Source organism: Eriocheir sinensis, chromosome 51 (genome assembly GCF_024679095.1).
Source record: "Eriocheir sinensis breed Jianghai 21 chromosome 51, ASM2467909v1, whole genome shotgun sequence".
NCBI classification, from domain to species: Eukaryota; Metazoa; Arthropoda; class Malacostraca; order Decapoda; family Varunidae; genus Eriocheir; species Eriocheir sinensis.
This window is the reverse complement of record NC_066559.1, coordinates 7,954,355-7,973,437: the sequence shown is the minus strand read 5'-3', so window position 1 is coordinate 7,973,437 and position 19,083 is coordinate 7,954,355. Positions and strand designations below refer to the sequence as shown.

The following is a 19,083-nucleotide window of genomic DNA, read 5'->3' as shown; positions in this document are numbered from 1 at the left end:
CTGCAGTGAAATGCTTGCATCACTTAACTCAGAATCTGCAGGTCTGGGATTTTGGGCCCCAGTTGGCAGCCCACCCAACTGCTGCAGCCTTCCTTTCAACATAATTTGATTAATGAGTGTATGGGAAACCTTGAGGAAGTAAACTGTGGTAACCGAGGATGTTACACTGACATTATTCCCGGGCTAATGGGTTCTCTTCCACCACAGGCTCAGAGGGACAAAGGGACAGAGATGAGCACAACCCTAGCTTTAACAGGCATATGCTCCCAATTTTGCCTGTATACTTTGCCAATTTTCATACAAAACTGAAAATGGGATTTCCTTTTTTTTTTTTTCCAACATAACAGCAGGAAGATCCTGGCTTCGGGTCTGAAAAATATAAAGCTTGAAATAAGCCACTATTTTGGAGGTGTGAATACTAATACCTTGGGCATATTTCGGGTAGTCTTCATTAATTCAATGTAAAAGCATAAATTATCTTTGAGTCACTGCCAGCTACTTGAGAAAAATAAGTGCAAGGCAATGCCTGCAGGTTGCTGTTTTAACATGGGAGTGGGCTATAGTATCATTACATCCATAAAGCTGTAATATTTATCTGAGAACGTTGAAACATACCTGAAGGTGTAAAATCATCAACTAACTCCTTCAGTGCTCTATACATTTATTATACCATTTTTTTTTTTTTTTTGGGGGGGCGTGGGAAGGTGGAATGCCTCTCAGTTGTATTAAAATAAGTTTAAAATTAATGGTAATGATTTTCCTAAAACACACACATGCACCCTTCTATACCCACATTCTCTTTCAAACACACACACACACTCTATAGTCTAACCAGGGTTCCAACCATCAATTCATGCATCTAAAATTACTGACCAAATAACCATGCGTGAGTGAGCCCGGCCGTACGTTAGCTAATGTCAACTATTACCTAAGTTGTGTAAGTCAACTGCCACGAGAACTCGGTGAAGAGCAAATGAAATAATAATAAGTACTGCAAACATCGTTCACCTTTCGCGTTTTGTCTGGCCACTCCGAGTTTACTGCTTCTTCATGTGGGCGGTAATAGAAGTGGTGGGTGGACACATATGGTGGCAGTGTAGATAAAAGTTTGCATACGAAATGAAACGCCCGTTAAACGAAACTAAAGGGATAAGTAAGCAAACCTAACTTGCAGTAACCAGCTCCACTCAAAGAGTAAAATAATAACGTAAACCAGCCAGTGGAGCATATTTTCAGGCCTGCTGGTGGGAAGGTACTAGTCAAAGAGTCTTGGACATGTTTAAGTTTCAGAACGAATTTGGTCCCATTATCTTATCGGCAATCATCTCGTGCAGTGGCAAAAGGCTAATATATGGCTCTGCTGGTTCGTTCGTTTTGTGTGCTGAATCGAATTCGATCAAACCACGCACAGGTCGCCAGTAGCCGTATTATACTTATTTCGACCTTAAATACTATATTTGACAAAGGCACTCGTAAAGGGGTTTGGGCATTTCTGGGGATAGTTTATGACCCCCCCATGGCAGTGGTTGACCCTTCCACTGTATCATAAACTGAAAAAAACACTCATGGGAACGCGACTGATCTCATACTGGCTCTTTGAAATAGCCGATGTGCGAGCTGGAAGCACATCTAAAATTACCAGAAGAGGGTTACTCAGTTATCCACAGGACATGAAGGTGAAAGAGCGTTTCTCCCAACAGTCAGTGTGAGTATTCGCTGTTACTTAGCCGGTGTTGGTGTTTTTGTTTTGAATTAATTTACATAATTGCCAAGCCTAGTACATATTTAGGATGCTTGCTTGGATACAGAGCGACTCGTGCCTCACAGGGCACGCTGTGATGCTGGTCAACAGTAGGGAAAAAAACTAATAATAATAATAATTGCATCCCCAAAATGTGGATGTCGAGTGGGGATAACATCTAGATTGTTTCAGACGATAAATATTTTGCTTGTCTCCACAAATTGAGGAGTCCTTGTGGTATTAAGTCAACACGTGGACACTCCAAAAAGCAATAGTGTTCAAGGGATTGTTAGCATTGGGCGCGTCTTTACAGCTACGGGAGGAGAAGTGAGGCGCGTCCCCGCCTCGGCCAGCTGCCACACTCGCCGGTACCCAAGCCGGAACGAGGCACACTGCACTACGTTATGGCGGCGAACCATGAGAGACCGGGGAGTGTTGGTAGAACAACAAACTCGTGAAAGTTAGAACACTTAGTCATTTGCTGACCTTGAAATAATGTTAGCTTATTACAAAATGTTTAGCAACTTGTAGTGGAACAGTTTTAAGGGGAGACATTAATCCCTAAGTTACTGGCAAATCCAAATCAAACCTTATGACTGTAGCCTACTTTACACGAGGCCGCGATTTTACATACACTACGATGGATTGCATAACAGTTAGCTATCTGAAAGGTGAGTTTGCTATACAAAAAGATCACGGATAAATAATTTTCAACACATGAAAATAAGCAGATTAATATATATATATATATATATATATATATATATATATATATATATATATACATATATATATATATATATATATATATATATATATAGGCTTCACAAGAGGCAGGGATGATCTAGAGAAGACTGTTGGTGGAGGCGGGCGAACAAGCCATGAACTACTCCAGTATTGTTGTGCTGGAAGCTTCCCCGGCGACCTGCAGGCCTCTAGAAGGCTCCCGGAGGAAACGAGCAAAGGAATTTGGGGAGGAAGGCAGGCAAATCCCACATCGCTTCCCGGGAGCGCAGCCAGGCCTCTCAGGCAGGAAGTGTTGCCAACTCATATATTTTTGCTACATGTTTCTTGTATGATCTGAAATATACTGTAATATTCTAGGCACTGTGCTGTTCTGGATATATATATAGGAGAAGAGGGCGAGAGAGGTCGAGTCCCAGTCATAGTAAAGCTAGTGGTGAAGTGAAGAGTCAGGAGTGAAGTGTACTACGTACTAAAGAAAAGAACATTAAACTACAGAAACTGTGCAAAGTGTTTACATATCTCCACTCCCACAGATCTCCTGACGGCGACACGGAACCCAGTAACACGTCCGGCATAACACTTCAATTGTCAGGAGTGTAGGCATTGTTTTCGCCATGGAGACTCGTTCCCAAAGCTGCCCAGAGGGACGACATGTTGACTGAACTTTTGGAAGCCTTGAGACTACAAGGGAGAAACAAGAAGAAGCACTCCAACAACTCAAAAGAACAACAAAGAAAAGAGCACAGCAACAACAAGGAACACTCCAGAACTCAAGAACAACAGAAAGGCACAGCAACAACTTGGCAGAGAACACTCAAGAACTCAAGCAACAACAAGAAGAGCACAGCAACAACAAGAAAAGAACACTCCAAGAACTCAAAGAACAGCTAGAAGATCCTTCACAGGATTACAGCTACAGCCTAAAAAGCAGTACAAGATGGAAGTGAGTCAGTGCGAGAAATGACTGATGTGACCAACCACGAACTTGGGACAACGCCTGATAGAAGTGGAGAAAGAACACACAAATCTGCAACAAGAGATGGAGGTGGTACGGGGAGACGACACAAAGAAATATTATAGGAGTGCAGGGAAAGGTGAACCGTACTGAACAGGCAGTTTGTGACGTAAAGTGACAGAGTGAAAGGCCCTTGAAGACTGTAACGGCTGGGAAACGGACAGCCAGTGCCTGCGAGGGGCTAGTTGTACCTGGGAGATGCTTCTCCTACGCAGAGTCCGGGGTAGTTTGAGCCCTGTTTCGCCTGAGTTATCCCGCGAAGTTCCGCCAGCCCAGCTTGAATCTGCTGGGTTTCGCCTGTTGAAAAGAAGCCTCAGGAGTTTGATGGGAAGGTCTCCTGGGAGGGCTTACCGCGCTCAGTTTGAGCTGTTAGCTTGGCTCGAAGGAACGGATGGGGATGACCAGAGTGCGCGGTACAGCTGGCCACTAGCCTGAAAGGGGCGGCGCTGGAGGTCCTTGCTGCTCAGCTCGACAATGCGACAAAAAGGGCAGCTACAGCGGGCTGGCACAGGCGCTGGAGCAACGATATCGGGACCAAAGCACCAGAACGAGCTCTTCAGGGTTAGGTTCAGAACCCGCAACAGGAGGCGCAGCGGCGAGTCTGTTCAGGAACTCGCTCAGGACCTTGAGAGCATGGCGCACAAAGGCATGCCAGGTGCCACCCTGACCTGCTGACGGTTTTGCTGCGTGATCAATTCATCGTGCCTTGGACAGCCCTCAGCTGAAGATACAGTGAACCAAGCTAAGCCAACATCAATGCAGGAAGCTCTGGCGTGCCATGGAGTTTGAGTCCTTTGTTAGGTCTAGCTTGTCAAGCTTCAGGGACGACTCGACTTCTGGCTTTAGGGCTGCCGAAAGGGCGCTGTCAGCAGACACAGACAGAGTTCAAGGAACGATGCACTGGTACTGCGAAGGTTAGACAAGGAGAACGGAAATGCTATAAGAGGAAGAAGGAGGAAAATATGAAGGGGTTGCCACGCTAAGAAGAAGCCCCTGGGAAGCCCGCTTACCACTGTGCTGAGACGCCTCTCCGACGTGACTTACCGGAATCGGAGAACAGAAAGACCAAGCCGAAAGTTGTCACGTCAACCGCCTGCTGGAAAGTACCACGGTCCGGAAACTACACCTGGAACAACTACAGACACCCACCAGCCGACGAAAACGCAAGGACGTCCAGGACCCGAGAGGGAGGTCGACGACGACCGTAGGCCTCCTGAGCGCCTTTCAGCCGAGGAGATAACCTCCGGCTTCACGGCAGATGTTCCAGGGACACCCAGAAGCGGACGACGACAGAGGGCGCACCAAGGGGACAGACACGCAGGAGGCAACGAACAGAAGAACAGAGACCCAACGCAGGCGTCCACAGCGATACGACGGTGTATGTTTTTGATTAATTCTCTTATGTTTGTACATGCGGTTAAGTGTGTGATCAGGACGATCACAATTAGAAAGGGGATGTTGTTGCCGCTGGAAGCTTCCCCGGCGACCAAGGCCTCTAGAAGGCTCCCGGAGAAACGAAGCAAAGGAGGCGGGAGGAAGGCCAGGCCGTCCACGCGCCCCCTGACAGGGTATGACAGCGGAGCACTCCAGAGCAGGGGAAGTGTTGCCCAACTCGCATATATTTTTGCTACATGTTCTTATATGATCCTGAAATATACTGTAATATTCCTGAACTGTACTGATTCCTGGATATATACTAGGGAGAAGGGGCGAGAGAGTCAGTCCCAGTCATAGTAAGCTGAGTGAAGGCCAAGAAGTGAAGAGTCAGAGTGGAAGTGTACCCGCATACTAAAGAAGAACCATTAAACTACAGAAACTGTGCAAAGTGTTTTACATATCTCCCTCTCACGGTCACAACGGCGACACGGAACCCAAGTAACACGTCCGGCATAACAATATGAGACTTGCCCTAAGGGATGTAAGTTTAGCTTTCGTTTCTATTTTTGTGGTCCTGTGGAGTTTCAGGACTTGATTGCACTGGGTGGCAGTGGCGGGTGCCCATCCAAATCAGGCCGCCAGATGAATCCTGAAATAATCATATGGCAAGCCACTCACGGATCAATAATCCGTCAGCTCCGTTGCACTCACGCAGCACTGCCCAGTAATCGGGTCTGGATCCACAATTCCCGCGGATCCGCCTGAAAATAATCGGATTCGCGGTTACTAAAATGACAGATCTTCCCTTATCTATTGTGCCCGTGTCCTGGGCAGTGATCGAAAGGCTGTACCTTGAAACTGCGCCTGGGGATATACTATTACCGTGATTTGTCGTTAGTACACTATGGCGTAGGCCCGTGCGGAATTGACCAGACGTCCCCGGTTTCCGGGGACAGTCCCAGATTTTCAGTTACCTATCCCCGGCTACTGCTGTCCCCGGAAATGTCCCCGGTTTTCACTGACTGAAAGATCCGAAATTGTAATAAAAGGAAAATGAAAAAAAAAACACGAAAATGTTGACCAACCTATATACGTATAGTTACGCTTTTACCGTTCTCCTCGCACTGCACATGTGTATATAACTAAGGAAATGATAAACAGCTTTACACAGCATAATTTGCGGGTTATTGCCTTCCAGAACATAAACCAAATTTCCCCGCCAAAACCATCGTCAGCATCGTCTGGCGTCCCCTCACTGCCTTCCCACGCCAGGAACCAATGCCAGCACCATTCTCTGCCATCCAGCGGTGTTTCGCCCGCAGATTTAATACTGTTCAACCATTGGTAAGTACTAAGTAGTCATTAAATTATAGCCTACCTATCAATTCCAGATTCAAAATAACAGATTCAAGAAGGTTTGTAAGGGCCCTGAAAAAGCGTAAAGAACAGTAAATATTGAGATATTAACAAAAATAACACTTTTTTGATGTTATAACATTAATATTTATTTAACGTTTTAATTTATGTGTATTTATTATTTACAATGTGTGTGATTGCTGTGATAACATTATAACAAAGCCTGTTTGTCTGTCAGATTAATTAGCGAAAACTTGTCGGCAACTTGTCATTAAATATGGATGTTCTTGATCTCAGCTACTTTGATCCAGAGAAAAAAAAAACCTCATCATTAATCAATTTGATTTTTTTATTCAGATTCCTTTGCAATTTAGGATAAATAGAATTGGTGAGAAAGGGAACTTTTTTGAATGCTGCTTTATGAATGGTAAGGGCAGTGTCCCCCGTTTAATTTTCATTGACAAAAACACTACAGCCTACATGTTTTGGAGGTTTTACGCCTCTGAACCGAAAATGTATCCCAGTTTTGTTTCAGAAATCTGGTCACCCTTACTATGGCGTTAATCCAAAGTGAAAAGAATTCCCAGCCCTGCAAAGTACACTGTAATGTCCTCCATGCCCTGACTGCTGAGTGAGGCAGACGTGAGGTATATATAATAATGTTGCTGACTTGGGAGTGCCACGCTGGAACGCTGTGTCTCGGCACGTTGTTCTGTCATTTACTCTTTCTCTTTCACCTACCTACCTTATGTGATATAACGCGGCAGAGTGCTGAAAGAAAACACAGAATATCAAAAGGATATAACTTATATCCGCCCATTGAAGCATTCCGTAACGCGAATGGCGTGAAAGCGTGTGGCGTAACACTATTTGCTCTTGCGTCAGTCTCGGAACGTTAATTACCACTCAGCCGTACCTACACTAAAGGCAAGAAAATGTTCACGCATCTACATGCAACAAAAACCGACAAGACAAGAACCCAACCACTGGAAGGAGTGGTGTTTTGTCCCGCCATATGTAGGATAATGGCTGTTTTATATGGTTTGGTTTTTATTTTTCGCATAGGAGCTCCCGTGATACGTTATAAAGGCCTGACACGCATGGAGATATCTCAAGTCATCTCTGACATCAGATCAAAGATCAAACAGCTCTTAAAACACTAGCCAGTCCAAAAGCCCAAGGAAGTAGACCCGAAGTGATACAAGGCGTCCTGCTGCCTACTAGACCCTCAGCCCTCCTTGGCGAGAACACCGGCGCCGATCACTGTAGGAATCAGCTCACAACCGCAAAATAGCTCGCAGAGAGGTTCAACTTGCTTACTTTTCTTATACTTCCTCACCGCTCTCGTTTACTTCAGTTTCGGCTTCAGTACGTGGCACAATCATCAGCACAACACTTTTAATCCAGAAAGGCTTTATAACAAACGAACAGGGCATATTTTAGAAAAAATTACCCACGTTGATGTTCACTCAGTTCACTGCATGTTTGGTCTGTTGGTCTTGTGTGTTGTCTTGCCGGCAGTATCAACCATCACAAAGATCACAAGTGGACAAAACTAGGATGAAATGCAAAAATAATGGCAATAGAAAAATGGCACATGCTGGGAGGAGAGCATGGAAGAGGAGGGAGGGGAAGGGGAGATTTACTTTATCCTAAAATCTCTATTCTTAAGCCTACCTATTATGCCTATCATTCCATTTCAGGCAAATTAATGAGGTTTTCCTGCTGTGTATTCCAAGTGCAAAAATAATGGCAGTAGAAAAGGGCACATTATGCAAGGAGGGAGAGCATGGAAGAGGACGAGGAGAGAGAAGGAGATTTACTTTATCCTAAAATCTCTATTCCTAAGCTAACTATTACTAATATCCTCCATTCCAGGTAAATTAATAGGTTTTCCTGCTGTGTATTCCCCAGTGGTCAGTTTAAGTAAATAAAACAAAGAATAAAAGGTCGTACAATAGCTAACAAACAATTCTGGTAAGTTTGATGTGCTTTTATCTGTGAATATCAATAGGGTCACCCACCACACAATAGCATTTATAACTATTTTTGATTCGTTCCTTATTCCCCATATATAGAATAGAATAGAAAAGCAAAAGTCAGTGGAAGTAAAATGTACAGAAAACAGCTGAGGTCAAGTGAAGCTTACAAGTGTGCACTGGCAGTAACTAAGAGTGCGTGCTAAAGTATCAAATGGTAAATAAGTACTAAGGAAGACCTAAGTGATACAAAGTGGAATAGCTCAAAGAAGAAGAAAAGAAATCACAATGGTCAGATTCAGCTGTGAAGTCTGGTTGGGTGGGACCCACTCAAGACTAGCACTGCCACATCACTTTTAATGTATACAAGTATTTCATACATAATTCAAATAATATTTAGCTGACATTTTGAGAGTGATGAATTGTGGGTGATCTTGGCATCACTGTGGAGAAGTTCAGGCCCCACCCAAATGACCATATTGTTCTCTTTCTTGTAGTTTTTATATATTTTGCTGGGGAAATAAATTTTTTTATTATTATTATTATTATTAGTGTCGGGCTATGGTTAGTAAAAGATTAGGGTATTATTCTAGTTTGGTTGAGATTCATTTAACAAACCATCTAATATCTCTTAAACTAGCTACACATTCTTCAAATAATTTCATCTTAGAAATAGGTTCAGGCAACTTCAACTCTTATAGAAAGTCATTAGAAAAGCAAAATATACGGTATATCATCTTTCCCATAAAAAATAATATAAAAAATCTCTAATGCAGGCTGCACCATTGTTTGAGTGCACCTCTGCACACTCCTACCTCCTTCCTCCCACCTCAGTCATGCTCCATCTGTCAGTCCCTCCTCCCCTCATTACATGATGGGGGGAATGAGGGGGTGTAGTCACACCTGTTGGGAAGTTGGTTTAGTTTACATTTGATACCTGTTTCTGACATCTTGCCCTTCATATTGGAGGGGGCAGTGGGCTTATTTTTTCATGAGGCTGTGTGAGAGGCATGTGGAGAGGGGCCGGGGTTATGTACAGGCACTGCATTGAGGGAATAGTCTTGTGTTGAAGGTTTTGATGGGTTTTGAATTACTGTATTCTGATTATTTTTTTTCCTTGGAAATGACTATTATATAGTCAGTTCACCCAAGTCTGAAGTGAACATTATCGTGCGCTGTCACACGGTGTTTCTGATTTCGTGGATACTGTATGCTAGTCTACGCATAGGAAAGTCATCAGTGTCAAAAATATGCAGGCAGCAATAACAAATAGCATCAATTATAGTTGATTTTGAGTTAGAAAATATTAGTCAAGTCGCAAATAGCTTTTTTTTATTAATATAAAGCCTGCTTATTTTCTCGGGCTCGTTGGGCTGAGTATTTGAGCAGCTGTACATGGTGGACCCTCCACATGGGCGGCTTCCAGTTGCTGGGTTGATGAAAGCCCACCCTCTCTGGTTGAGGTCAGAGAGGCTGTGGCCAAGTTGAGGGGTGAAAGCACCTGGCGCCTGTAACATCAGTGCGGAGCTGCTCAAAGCTGGAGGTGAGGCCATGATGTGGCTAGAGCAAGTCGATAAATCCTGCCAGGAGGTACTCGGGTTGGGAAGGGGGCGTGTGTGGAGACTCGCCCGGTAGGGTGGGCGAGGCGACGCGCCCCCGGCATATGCCCCCATTGATTGATTGATTGATAATTTTCTTGGTGGTGGACAACTTCAAGGCTGTTTAATATCATAATCAGTGATCTTGTAAATTAACAAAACAGCTATTTGTTACATTAGGTACTAATATTTTTTAACTCCGACTTTAATTGACAACGTTTGTTATTGCTGCCTACATATTATTGACACTGATGACTGTTTACTATGCGTAGGCTAGCATACAGTATCCATGAAATCAGACACGCCGTGTGACAGCAGGTTGCCAGTGCACGGTAATGCTCACTTCAGACTTGGGTGAACCAACTATAGTTATAAATGCTGGGGGGTGAGGTCCCCCAAAAATCATAGCCAAGAAATACAATTATTCTGAAAGGAAACAAGAGATGAAAGTACGTACAAAGAGATGGATAGAATCTGCAGGAGGGTAGTTTATAAAGCAAAGATTTTTTCTAGACTCGGAAGCCTTTGAGGGGTCTGAGGCAACACTACTTCAGAAATGTCTTATTGTGGAGACAGGCAGCAATATCTACTTATAACTTTGTTGAATTTTATATTATTAATAAAAAAAAGTAAATGTATAATTTTTGTTAATTTTACTTCATATGTTTTCCTTTAGACAATCTGATTTCTTCAAAATAAAGCAGAAAAGAAGCATTTAGGATAGGAAGATATTCTTGATGTCAAATACATAAGGAAATCTTCAGGATATTCACATTTCCCTGTTTGTTTATTTTTCAGAAACAACAAAGGCTCAGATGACCAACGATTGCTTCAGCAGAATAAGGGTATGTTTACTAATCACTGCACCATTCCAATCACTAGCCATTACAGAAAATTGTAGGCTTTAGAAAACTGAGTTAACCCTATGACCGTGGGAGGGCGTTTTGGGATTTTACCTCAAAGTGCGTCAAATACTGTGAAAAAATGAACATGCACCAATGGGCTCATAGTACTTGTACATCAGGAAAAGGACCTTATATTTTCCATAAATGACATTTATTTTCCTTATGAAATGAATGATATGTGATTTTCCTTTATCAGAGTAGGTAAGACATAATACGCACAGTAAGAATGAACAACCTTATGTGATGTAATGTTTGGATATGTCAATTAACCCTTAAACAGTGGCATCATTGATTTATTCAAAACTGCATCGGTTTGCTCAGCAGGCCATCATATATCTTAATCATACTCTTGTGTGCCTCTAATTTTGAATGTTCTTAACCTGATAGCAGCAACGGGCCAAATTTGCGGCTTTACCGTGTACCAGCGACAGGGTTTGTGGTTTTACCGTGTACCAGCGACGGGCAAATTTTACCATGATATAAACGCCAAAATAGATGATGCATAAACTGATCACAAATGCACTGATATATATTATTAAATGGTTTCGTGGTGATGATTTTTTCTCATTTTTCTCGCATAGAGGAGCCTTTGAGAAACATGATGCCCACAGCTACCAGGTTAAGTTTTACGGGTTCCGTGACTTTTCCTGCTGCAGGCAACATATCCCTCATCCTTGTAGCATTCACCCTCATCACCTTTGCCTGGGCCTTCATCTGAAAATCCCTTCAAAACCTTTCTCCATCCCCATCCAGCTCTTGAGGAGGACTAAAATTAAATGAGTAAATTCATTGTTGTCCAAATTATTTCAGTAAAATACAATTCATATTACTGACAACTGTTTAAACATGAAAGACAGAGAAAGCATAAAGACTAAGGAAAATGGCATCTTCCACCCTCTTGCCTCCCTGTAGACTGCACTGTGTCCACCCAGAGAACCAATCCATGCCGGCAGGTCCTCAGACCCTAGCTGTTTTTCACACCCTCTAATATACCTTGGCATATCATAATTTGGATTTCACCAAGTGTGTTCAGTGAATTGAGATGGTTAAATGACACTCTCCTAAGCATGTCTAGGTGTGAGAGGGATTCAGAAGTCTTAGTCAGTTCTGATCTCCATCCAAGGACTCAATGCATCGAAGCTAAGGATTGGGCAAACAGGATACTGGGTTTTATTTCAAGGAGTGTAAGTAATAGAAGTGCTGAAGCCATCCTCAAGCTATATAGCATTAGTTAGATAGAATGTCAATTATTTAGTTCAATTCTGGCCACCTTAGTAGAGAATAGATATTAATATCCTAGAATCTGTGCAGAGGAAAAATGAGTAAAATGATTCAAGAGTTGAGAAATCTACCTTATGAGGATAGACTTAAACATTTAAATTTGCATTCTCTTGAAAGTCAAAGGGTGAAAGGAGACTTGACTGAAGTCTATAAATTGGTGAAAGGCTTTGCTAAGGGTGATGTTAATAAGGCTTTGTTGGTATTAGAGCTGGGTAGGACATGTAGCAATGGATTTAAGTTGAATAAATTCAGAGTCAACAAAGACATTGGCAAAAATTGGTTCACCAGTAGAATGGTAGATGATTTGAACAGGCTGGGCAGTCATATAATGAGTGCCAATATGATAGATACATTCGAGAAGAGGTTAGATAAATTCATGTATGGTGAGGTTAGGTTTACAGGAGCTTCCTTGCATAGGGATACCTGCCTCTATCTAGCAGGCTCCTTATGTTCTCATGTTTTTACACTATAAATAAACAAACAAATAGCACCTGTATTTTGCTTTGTTTTGAGAACATCATATGAAAACAATACATGTCGTTTAAGGGTTAATATACCCCTAAATTTTAATCTGATAGTAGAAAATGTGAAATAAAATTAATTGGATATAAAAATATATAGTTATATGGTTATTTAATTAAAAGAACAATTGGTTAATTTCAGTACACCTACAAGAGGCTCAGTTTGTTTTCAAATAGAAAAAATGGAAGAGGATAATTCAGGAAAAGAGATGAAGCTCAATCATAAGAAGAGAAAGGCCAGTCAAGAAGAGACTGAAGGTGAAATGGAGGAAGCACCCAGGCAAAGCTTTCACCCAGGACTGTCTGGTGCACTCCCCACCTCAGGGCAGTTTTGCAAACTGCCTGAGGTTTTTGAACTTCTCAGGTATCCTGGAAATGCCCTTGAATCCATACCTCCAGGAGAAAAGAATAATGTGTTCTTCATTGTTAACAACTCTGAGCATGAATTGAAGACAAACAAGGGTGGATTTAATAAATTCCATGATGACTGTGTGTGGGAGCGTTCAAGTGGTTCTCAAATATCCTCACATGTTGGAAATTTTAATGGATTATTGAAAGCAATGGCATTGTATGAAAATAAGTTTTATGAAAGAAATCCACCTATGAGTGTGTTGGACCCACAACCAGACAAGGAGAGTGTGGTAAAAGTTCGGCGTTTCTATGCAACACTTAAAGCTAATAAAGACTACAAGAGGCGTATCACAGTCTTGTCAGGTGATGGGTTTAGAGAGGACAGAGCGTTAGTAGAATATTGTGGTAGAGTTATGAAGCCCACAGCTCATGAGCGTTGCAAAAAGCTGAAGAAGAATGTGCTTGGCAACCCTGGAAAGACAAAATATAGAACTAAATGCAGAGCATCAAGAGATGTTTATGAAAATAAGTTTGCTGACCTGAAGGACAGTCATCAAGTGCATAATGTAGAAGATGTTGCTTCCCAAAAGGTCTTCAAGAAATTGGTGTCCAAAGTGCCTGATGAAAAACAAGTCATACTGACAATGTTAGCAGAAAGTCCAAGTGTCCAGACAGTCATTAACAGAAAAGATCAGCCCCAATGTGTCATTTTGTACAGTGAGGAGCAACTGAGTGACATGAAAAGGAACCTTGAGTGTGACAATGTTTTGGGAGTGGATTGCACTTACAAGTTTGGTGACTGTTTTGTCACCATGACAGTCTACCAGAACTTGAGAGCACTACATAAAGACACAAATGAGCCACTTCTGTTCCTGGGCCCTGTGTACCTTCACTGGGATAAAGAATTTTTAACATATGTGTCTTTCTTCTCTCACATAATGGACAAGCTAGATGGCATTGAGCCAAATATTGAAGTGAAGTTGGGAAATGATGTTGGGTTACCTTTGTTCAAAGCACTGAAATGTTCATTCCCAACATCATCACATATTTTGGACTGTCATCATTTAAAGACAACAGTTAATAGAGAACTATATGATGTATGTGATGGTAAAGTAAAGGAGTCTTCCATAATATCAAAGAAAATGTTTGGCTTAGAAGGCCTAACAAGCAGTCCTACATTGTTTTTATTTAGAAAGAGATTGTCAGATTTGGCTCCTTATTTTGAAGAGTTTCCTAGACTTAGAAATTACTTTATCAAAATGGGTGCAATTCTGTATGAGTATTGTTGTGAACCACAACAAAAAGGTGTTTTCCCGAAGTTGTGGGTTGGCTGCAGAGATGAAGTGTTAAGCAGTCATATACAGTCGGTTCTTTGTTTAGAATCATATGAATTACCTGTACTTGTGAAGGAAATATGCACCATCAGTAACCTTCAGATGCAGCACATAGAGGACAGGTGTGAGTAAAACTTCCACTAGGCATATAAGGAAAACATTGCAAGGTGATAAATTGATGAGGATAAGATCAGGAAAAGATTAATAACAGTAAATACAAACACAATTACTAGTAGCAATGATTGTCATCCTCCCTATCTTGACAACAGCGAAATGAAAGTACTGGTTGACATGATAACTGAAGAATACTTGACATGATCAGTGATCTCCTGCAGGAGTTGGCTCATAGTTGTAAAGGCTTGGTTAAGGAGTATTTTTTCTTTCATATTATCCAACTAATTTTTAGCACAATGAGTGTCAAGAGATGAAGAAGGGATTATGAAACTTATGCTCAGGGACCCCATTCCTTGTAGAGATGGGGTGGGGCATCAGAATAGGCCATTTGACCCTTGTGACTAAGTGTTGTAATTATTATCAAGACATGGGGTAAGAGTAATATACTACTGTTGCGGAGTTTGTAGAGTAACAGTAATAGCAATGGATAACAATTTTACTACTGAATTACTGACAAAAAAGTAATTGATAATTAATAAAATATTTTTGTATTATAAACTCGTCACTTCCTTGTCACTTTTTCTTTAATTATTGAATCACATCTTAGATTCAGCAAGCATTTGTTTGCTATAAACACAGGGTTTTCTATTCACTAGAGCTCCAATGCTTGGGTCTCCTTTTGGCAGTGGTTCCCAAGTAGGGGTCCATGAAAGAATTTCAAGGGGTTCATAGAGATTCTGATTAGTTTTAAATTTGTTATACTAGAATTAGGAGTCATGTGGCTTTGGAAGAAAGTTCATACTACCGTACACAATCCTTAAAACTGAATGCTTAAATGCTAGAATTGCTATACATTAGCTACCAGTACCAGGGATGTCAAATTCACAGTCCACATGACAAATTTGGCCCTTGGGATGGTCATGAGTGGCCTGCGAGATGACAGTAAGATTTGTAGGAGTTGTAGTGGTCCACAGGTAAAGAAGTGTCTGGAAAAGGGGGAAAGGGACAAAAAAGGTTGGGAACCACTGTGTTATGTGAACTTTCTCGAGACATGGAAGTGGCTACAATACAAGGGGCGCTAGTTTTCTCCATTGTGGTACTCCTCCAAATGTTCAGTGCCTTGCCTGCCAACTCTCTCTCCTCAGTGCCTTGCCTGCCAATTTTCTCTCTTGCTCCAAAACTCATTTACTACGTTGATTAATTTTATTGGTGGTCTACCCCTTGTGACATATCCCTCAGTTAAGCTCACAGACACTTCACAAACTACTCATTTATTCCTCTGACATACCTAAGCCATTCAACTACTACACACTCCACTCCCATGGCTATCACACCCTTACCAAACTCTACACGCACATTACTTTTTCCATCCCATTTTGTCACATATATAACTAATTTCTACTACATGTATTAGTGATTGCTTTGCTACATTCCACATTCATGTTTAATTCATATATGACAGTTGGGAGGATGATATTATTTCCTATGACTTCTTTTTGCCTCTATACTCACACTTCACCTGTCTCCTCTTCACTGCTCTTTCCCTTACCTCCTCTGCCATGCTCCTGTACTTACAAAGAATCATTCATAACTTTATTTTCTGCCAGTAACACTTATGTATCTGCAAATAGACCCGCCACCAAATACTATTGCTGTGCGCCTCTCACTTTTGGCCTTACATCTAAATCACAGACTTTGCCTTTCCTTTCTCTCATGCAGCCAGCCATGTGTATATTGAACAGCCATTGCAACACACAATAGCATCAAAATTCTACCTCAGCTTCCCATTCACTCACATATAGGCATTTGCTTCCATGTAGAAAGACTTTATTCCTTAAAGTAGTTGTCCTCCCATGCTATACCATATATTCTTAAGGATTGATAAGTTAAATCATAAATCATATTGTGAATCCTGTAATGGTCCTCCTCAGTAATCAACAGCTTCCTTACACTTTCCAGGTACTCTTCAACTATATTTTTTTAGTTCAAATGTCTGGTCCACACATCCCCTTCCTATTGTTAATTCCACCTGGCTCATCACATACATCCGCTGAATCCTCTCTAATACTACATCCCGTGTATATTTCTGCTGTTATATCATCAATGCCAGGAGCTTTTCTAACACTTATAAACTCTGTTGCTTACTCTATCTCACTCTTCTTTGTCTGTTATGGATATTGCTGCCCAATATTGATTTTTACTCACATACTCTTCATTTCTGTTCTTCCTTTCACACTCATTCATTGCGGATTCAAGATTTTTCTTCCATTCCTCTTTTAGCTCCTTATGCCTTTTAGCAGGCATCAAATCACCCATCACCCTTTATTTTGTAAGTACCACTCTTACCTCTCCCTATTTCTCTTAACTTCTTTCCCAACATTTTTTTTTATATATATATATTTATTGCCAATATCTTTTCAAATTCACTATCCATTCTACTTTTTTTAACCAATCTTAACAAATGCCTTATATACTTTTTGCTTTTTTCTGCCAATCTTTCTGCTTATCACATTCATCTATAGCAGTTTTCTTTGCATGTCCTTTTTTTTATCCTCAACTGCCTTTTCTCTCATTTGCCCACCACCCTTTCTTTTATATGCCTCCACTGTCCAGTGCTTAGGTTAGAGTCCCTAACTACATATCTGCAGGCCTGAGTTCGAATCCTGGGCTGGGCAGTTAGTGTGCAGCCCACCCATCTGTTCATCCTTCCTTTTGGACTGGTCAATAAATGAGTACCTGGCACAACCTGGGGAAGGTAAACTGTGGTAACCTGGATGTTATGCTGGTCGTGTGTCAAGTTAAAGGGTTCTCGCCAGAGGCTCTAAGGCCAACAGAGTGAAGATGAACACTGATGCCATGCGCAGCTATAGCATATGCTCCCAACTTTACTTTCTTTCCTCTTCTGCTTATCTTATTCTCAAATACCTCACTTACTTACACTAGGATAGTATTTTTGATCTTTTCAGTAATTAATTCACCCTCCTACATATTTGCACTTAATAATTATCACAAAGTCTCCCACTTTCCAATTCCTTCCTCTTGATTTTCTCTTTCGGTTTCATCTAAATTCCCATTTCTCTCGTCCTTACTCTTCTACTATGATGGAGCAGTCAGCACCATTAATCACTTCTCTTGCAACCTTTGCACTCAACACATTTTGCCTTATCCTTTTACCCACAGTTACAAGATTTGTCAAGCTCTCATTATCACCTTGCCCATGTATACATGTGGATCATCTTGTGCCGAAAAGTGTTTGCTGGGAAACCTCTTTCAGCACCAATTTCTATAGTGTTTGCATATATTGCCCATATTGTAATTAAACAAGATCCTTTTATATTGTAGAGGATCCATCCATTCAGTTTGTCAGAACTACTAGCTGAAAAAGCAGTATTTGATCAAATGTTCCACAACTTTGCAGTAAAACAATTGAAGAACTGCAGTTTATTAACTTTCTCACTTGTAAGATGAATAAAATACAAGAAACTTGCTGCAAAGGAACAATTGGAGGGTCAAAAGCATGGTGAATTTAGAAGTATGAAAATAGTTATATAGGATTGTAAGATTAGGAGCACTATGGAAAACTGTAAATGGCTGAAGACAGTTGAATAAAGGAAACACATAGCCTTTTAATACTTCTTCAAAAATTGTGCATGAGTGAAGCAGCGTGTCAGCATGGCAGGCCAGGACAGTTGGAACGTTTTGTTTAGTGGGTGCACCATCTGGTCATATGCTGGATATAGAGAGGAGTGGTAAGTAATTAAAGGAGACGTGTCACAACTCCCGAGTAATACCTGGTACCCATTCACTGCTGGGTGGACAGGGGCGTAGGGTATCGTAAAAGCCACCCAAATCTTTCCACTCCACCCGGGAATCGAACCCGGGCTCTCTCGGTTGTGAGCCAAGTGTGCTAACCACTGCACCACAAAGCCCCCTGTCCTGGCCAGGATGACTGCACTGTAGCACAAGGCCCCAAAATGCCATCTCTCCTTAGTTTGGGAAAAGTTGGTGGCATCCTCCCATGCCCCACAAGTTGAGAGAAGAACAGTGCTGGGTCGATCCTTAACTTGACGTGACTCAACTTGTGTCTGAACATCAGCCTGACTTTTCTCCCTATGTAGAATGACTGACTGAAATCCTGTAAAGATTGTGACTCGCTGCTTTTCTTGGTGTAAGAAATGTGACTGGAGTCCTGTATGAATTGTGACAATAGATTTTTGCATGTAGATGTGCTGTATGTATCTCTGAAGGAAATGTCACTACTCTAAAAACTAGGAGCTGTTACGTGTAGCAAATGTGGCGCACCCTCATGGGCACTACTGGCTGTACCGAACCGGTGACACTACCCATGTTTGAACACTGGTGGCCATACCAGAGATGGCAGGTTAACTGATTAAAAGTAAATAAGTAAATGAAGAAAGCAAACAAATAAAGCACTTAAACAGGCATACATATCCAACTATATCTAAAATGATATACTGTTTGTAGGATCATTTATGAGTCAGGTGTAGAATTACCCAAATACAATGATTGGTTTTCTATTTTATTATAGTTCCTGTGATTTTTATGGAAAACTGCATATTTTCATCAAAAAAATATTTTTTGTTACATAAATTAAACAGCCAACATATAAGGGTGCTAAACTAGTTGTCAACTTCAATGTAGTAGAACATTTTATCCTCTTGTACTCCATCTTGAAGTATGACCTAACCATCCTATAGTCTGACTCAGCTAAACATGCGGTTGGGGGGTTCAGCGTTGAGGGAT

General features: G+C 41.5%; 1 protein-coding gene across 2 annotated transcripts; it reads left to right on the top strand.

Moving 5' to 3' along the window:
• The first annotated feature begins 6,160 nt into the window (after window positions 1-6,160).
• Window positions 6,161-17,940, top strand: LOC126982630 (uncharacterized). 2 transcript variants are annotated; one of them, XM_050834838.1, is made up of 3 exons: window positions 6,161-6,224; window positions 10,612-10,658; window positions 12,663-17,940. In XM_050834838.1, exon 3 carries the CDS (start codon window positions 12,703-12,705, stop codon window positions 14,335-14,337), a length of 1,635 nt encoding a protein of 544 aa, XP_050690795.1. In that variant the 5' UTR covers window positions 6,161-6,224; window positions 10,612-10,658; window positions 12,663-12,702; the 3' UTR covers window positions 14,338-17,940. The 2 variants fall into 2 exon arrangements, with proteins under 2 accessions (XP_050690795.1, XP_050690796.1); XM_050834839.1 differs by lacking the exon at window positions 6,161-6,224 and adding an exon at window positions 7,480-7,501.
• The last annotated feature ends 1,143 nt before the right edge of the window (window positions 17,941-19,083 follow it).

Excerpts from the sequence above, each read along its gene's own strand:
- LOC126982630 (XM_050834838.1), top strand. The coding sequence starts at position 12,703 with ATGGAAGAGGATAATTCAGGAAAAGAGATGAAGCTCAATCATAAGAAG.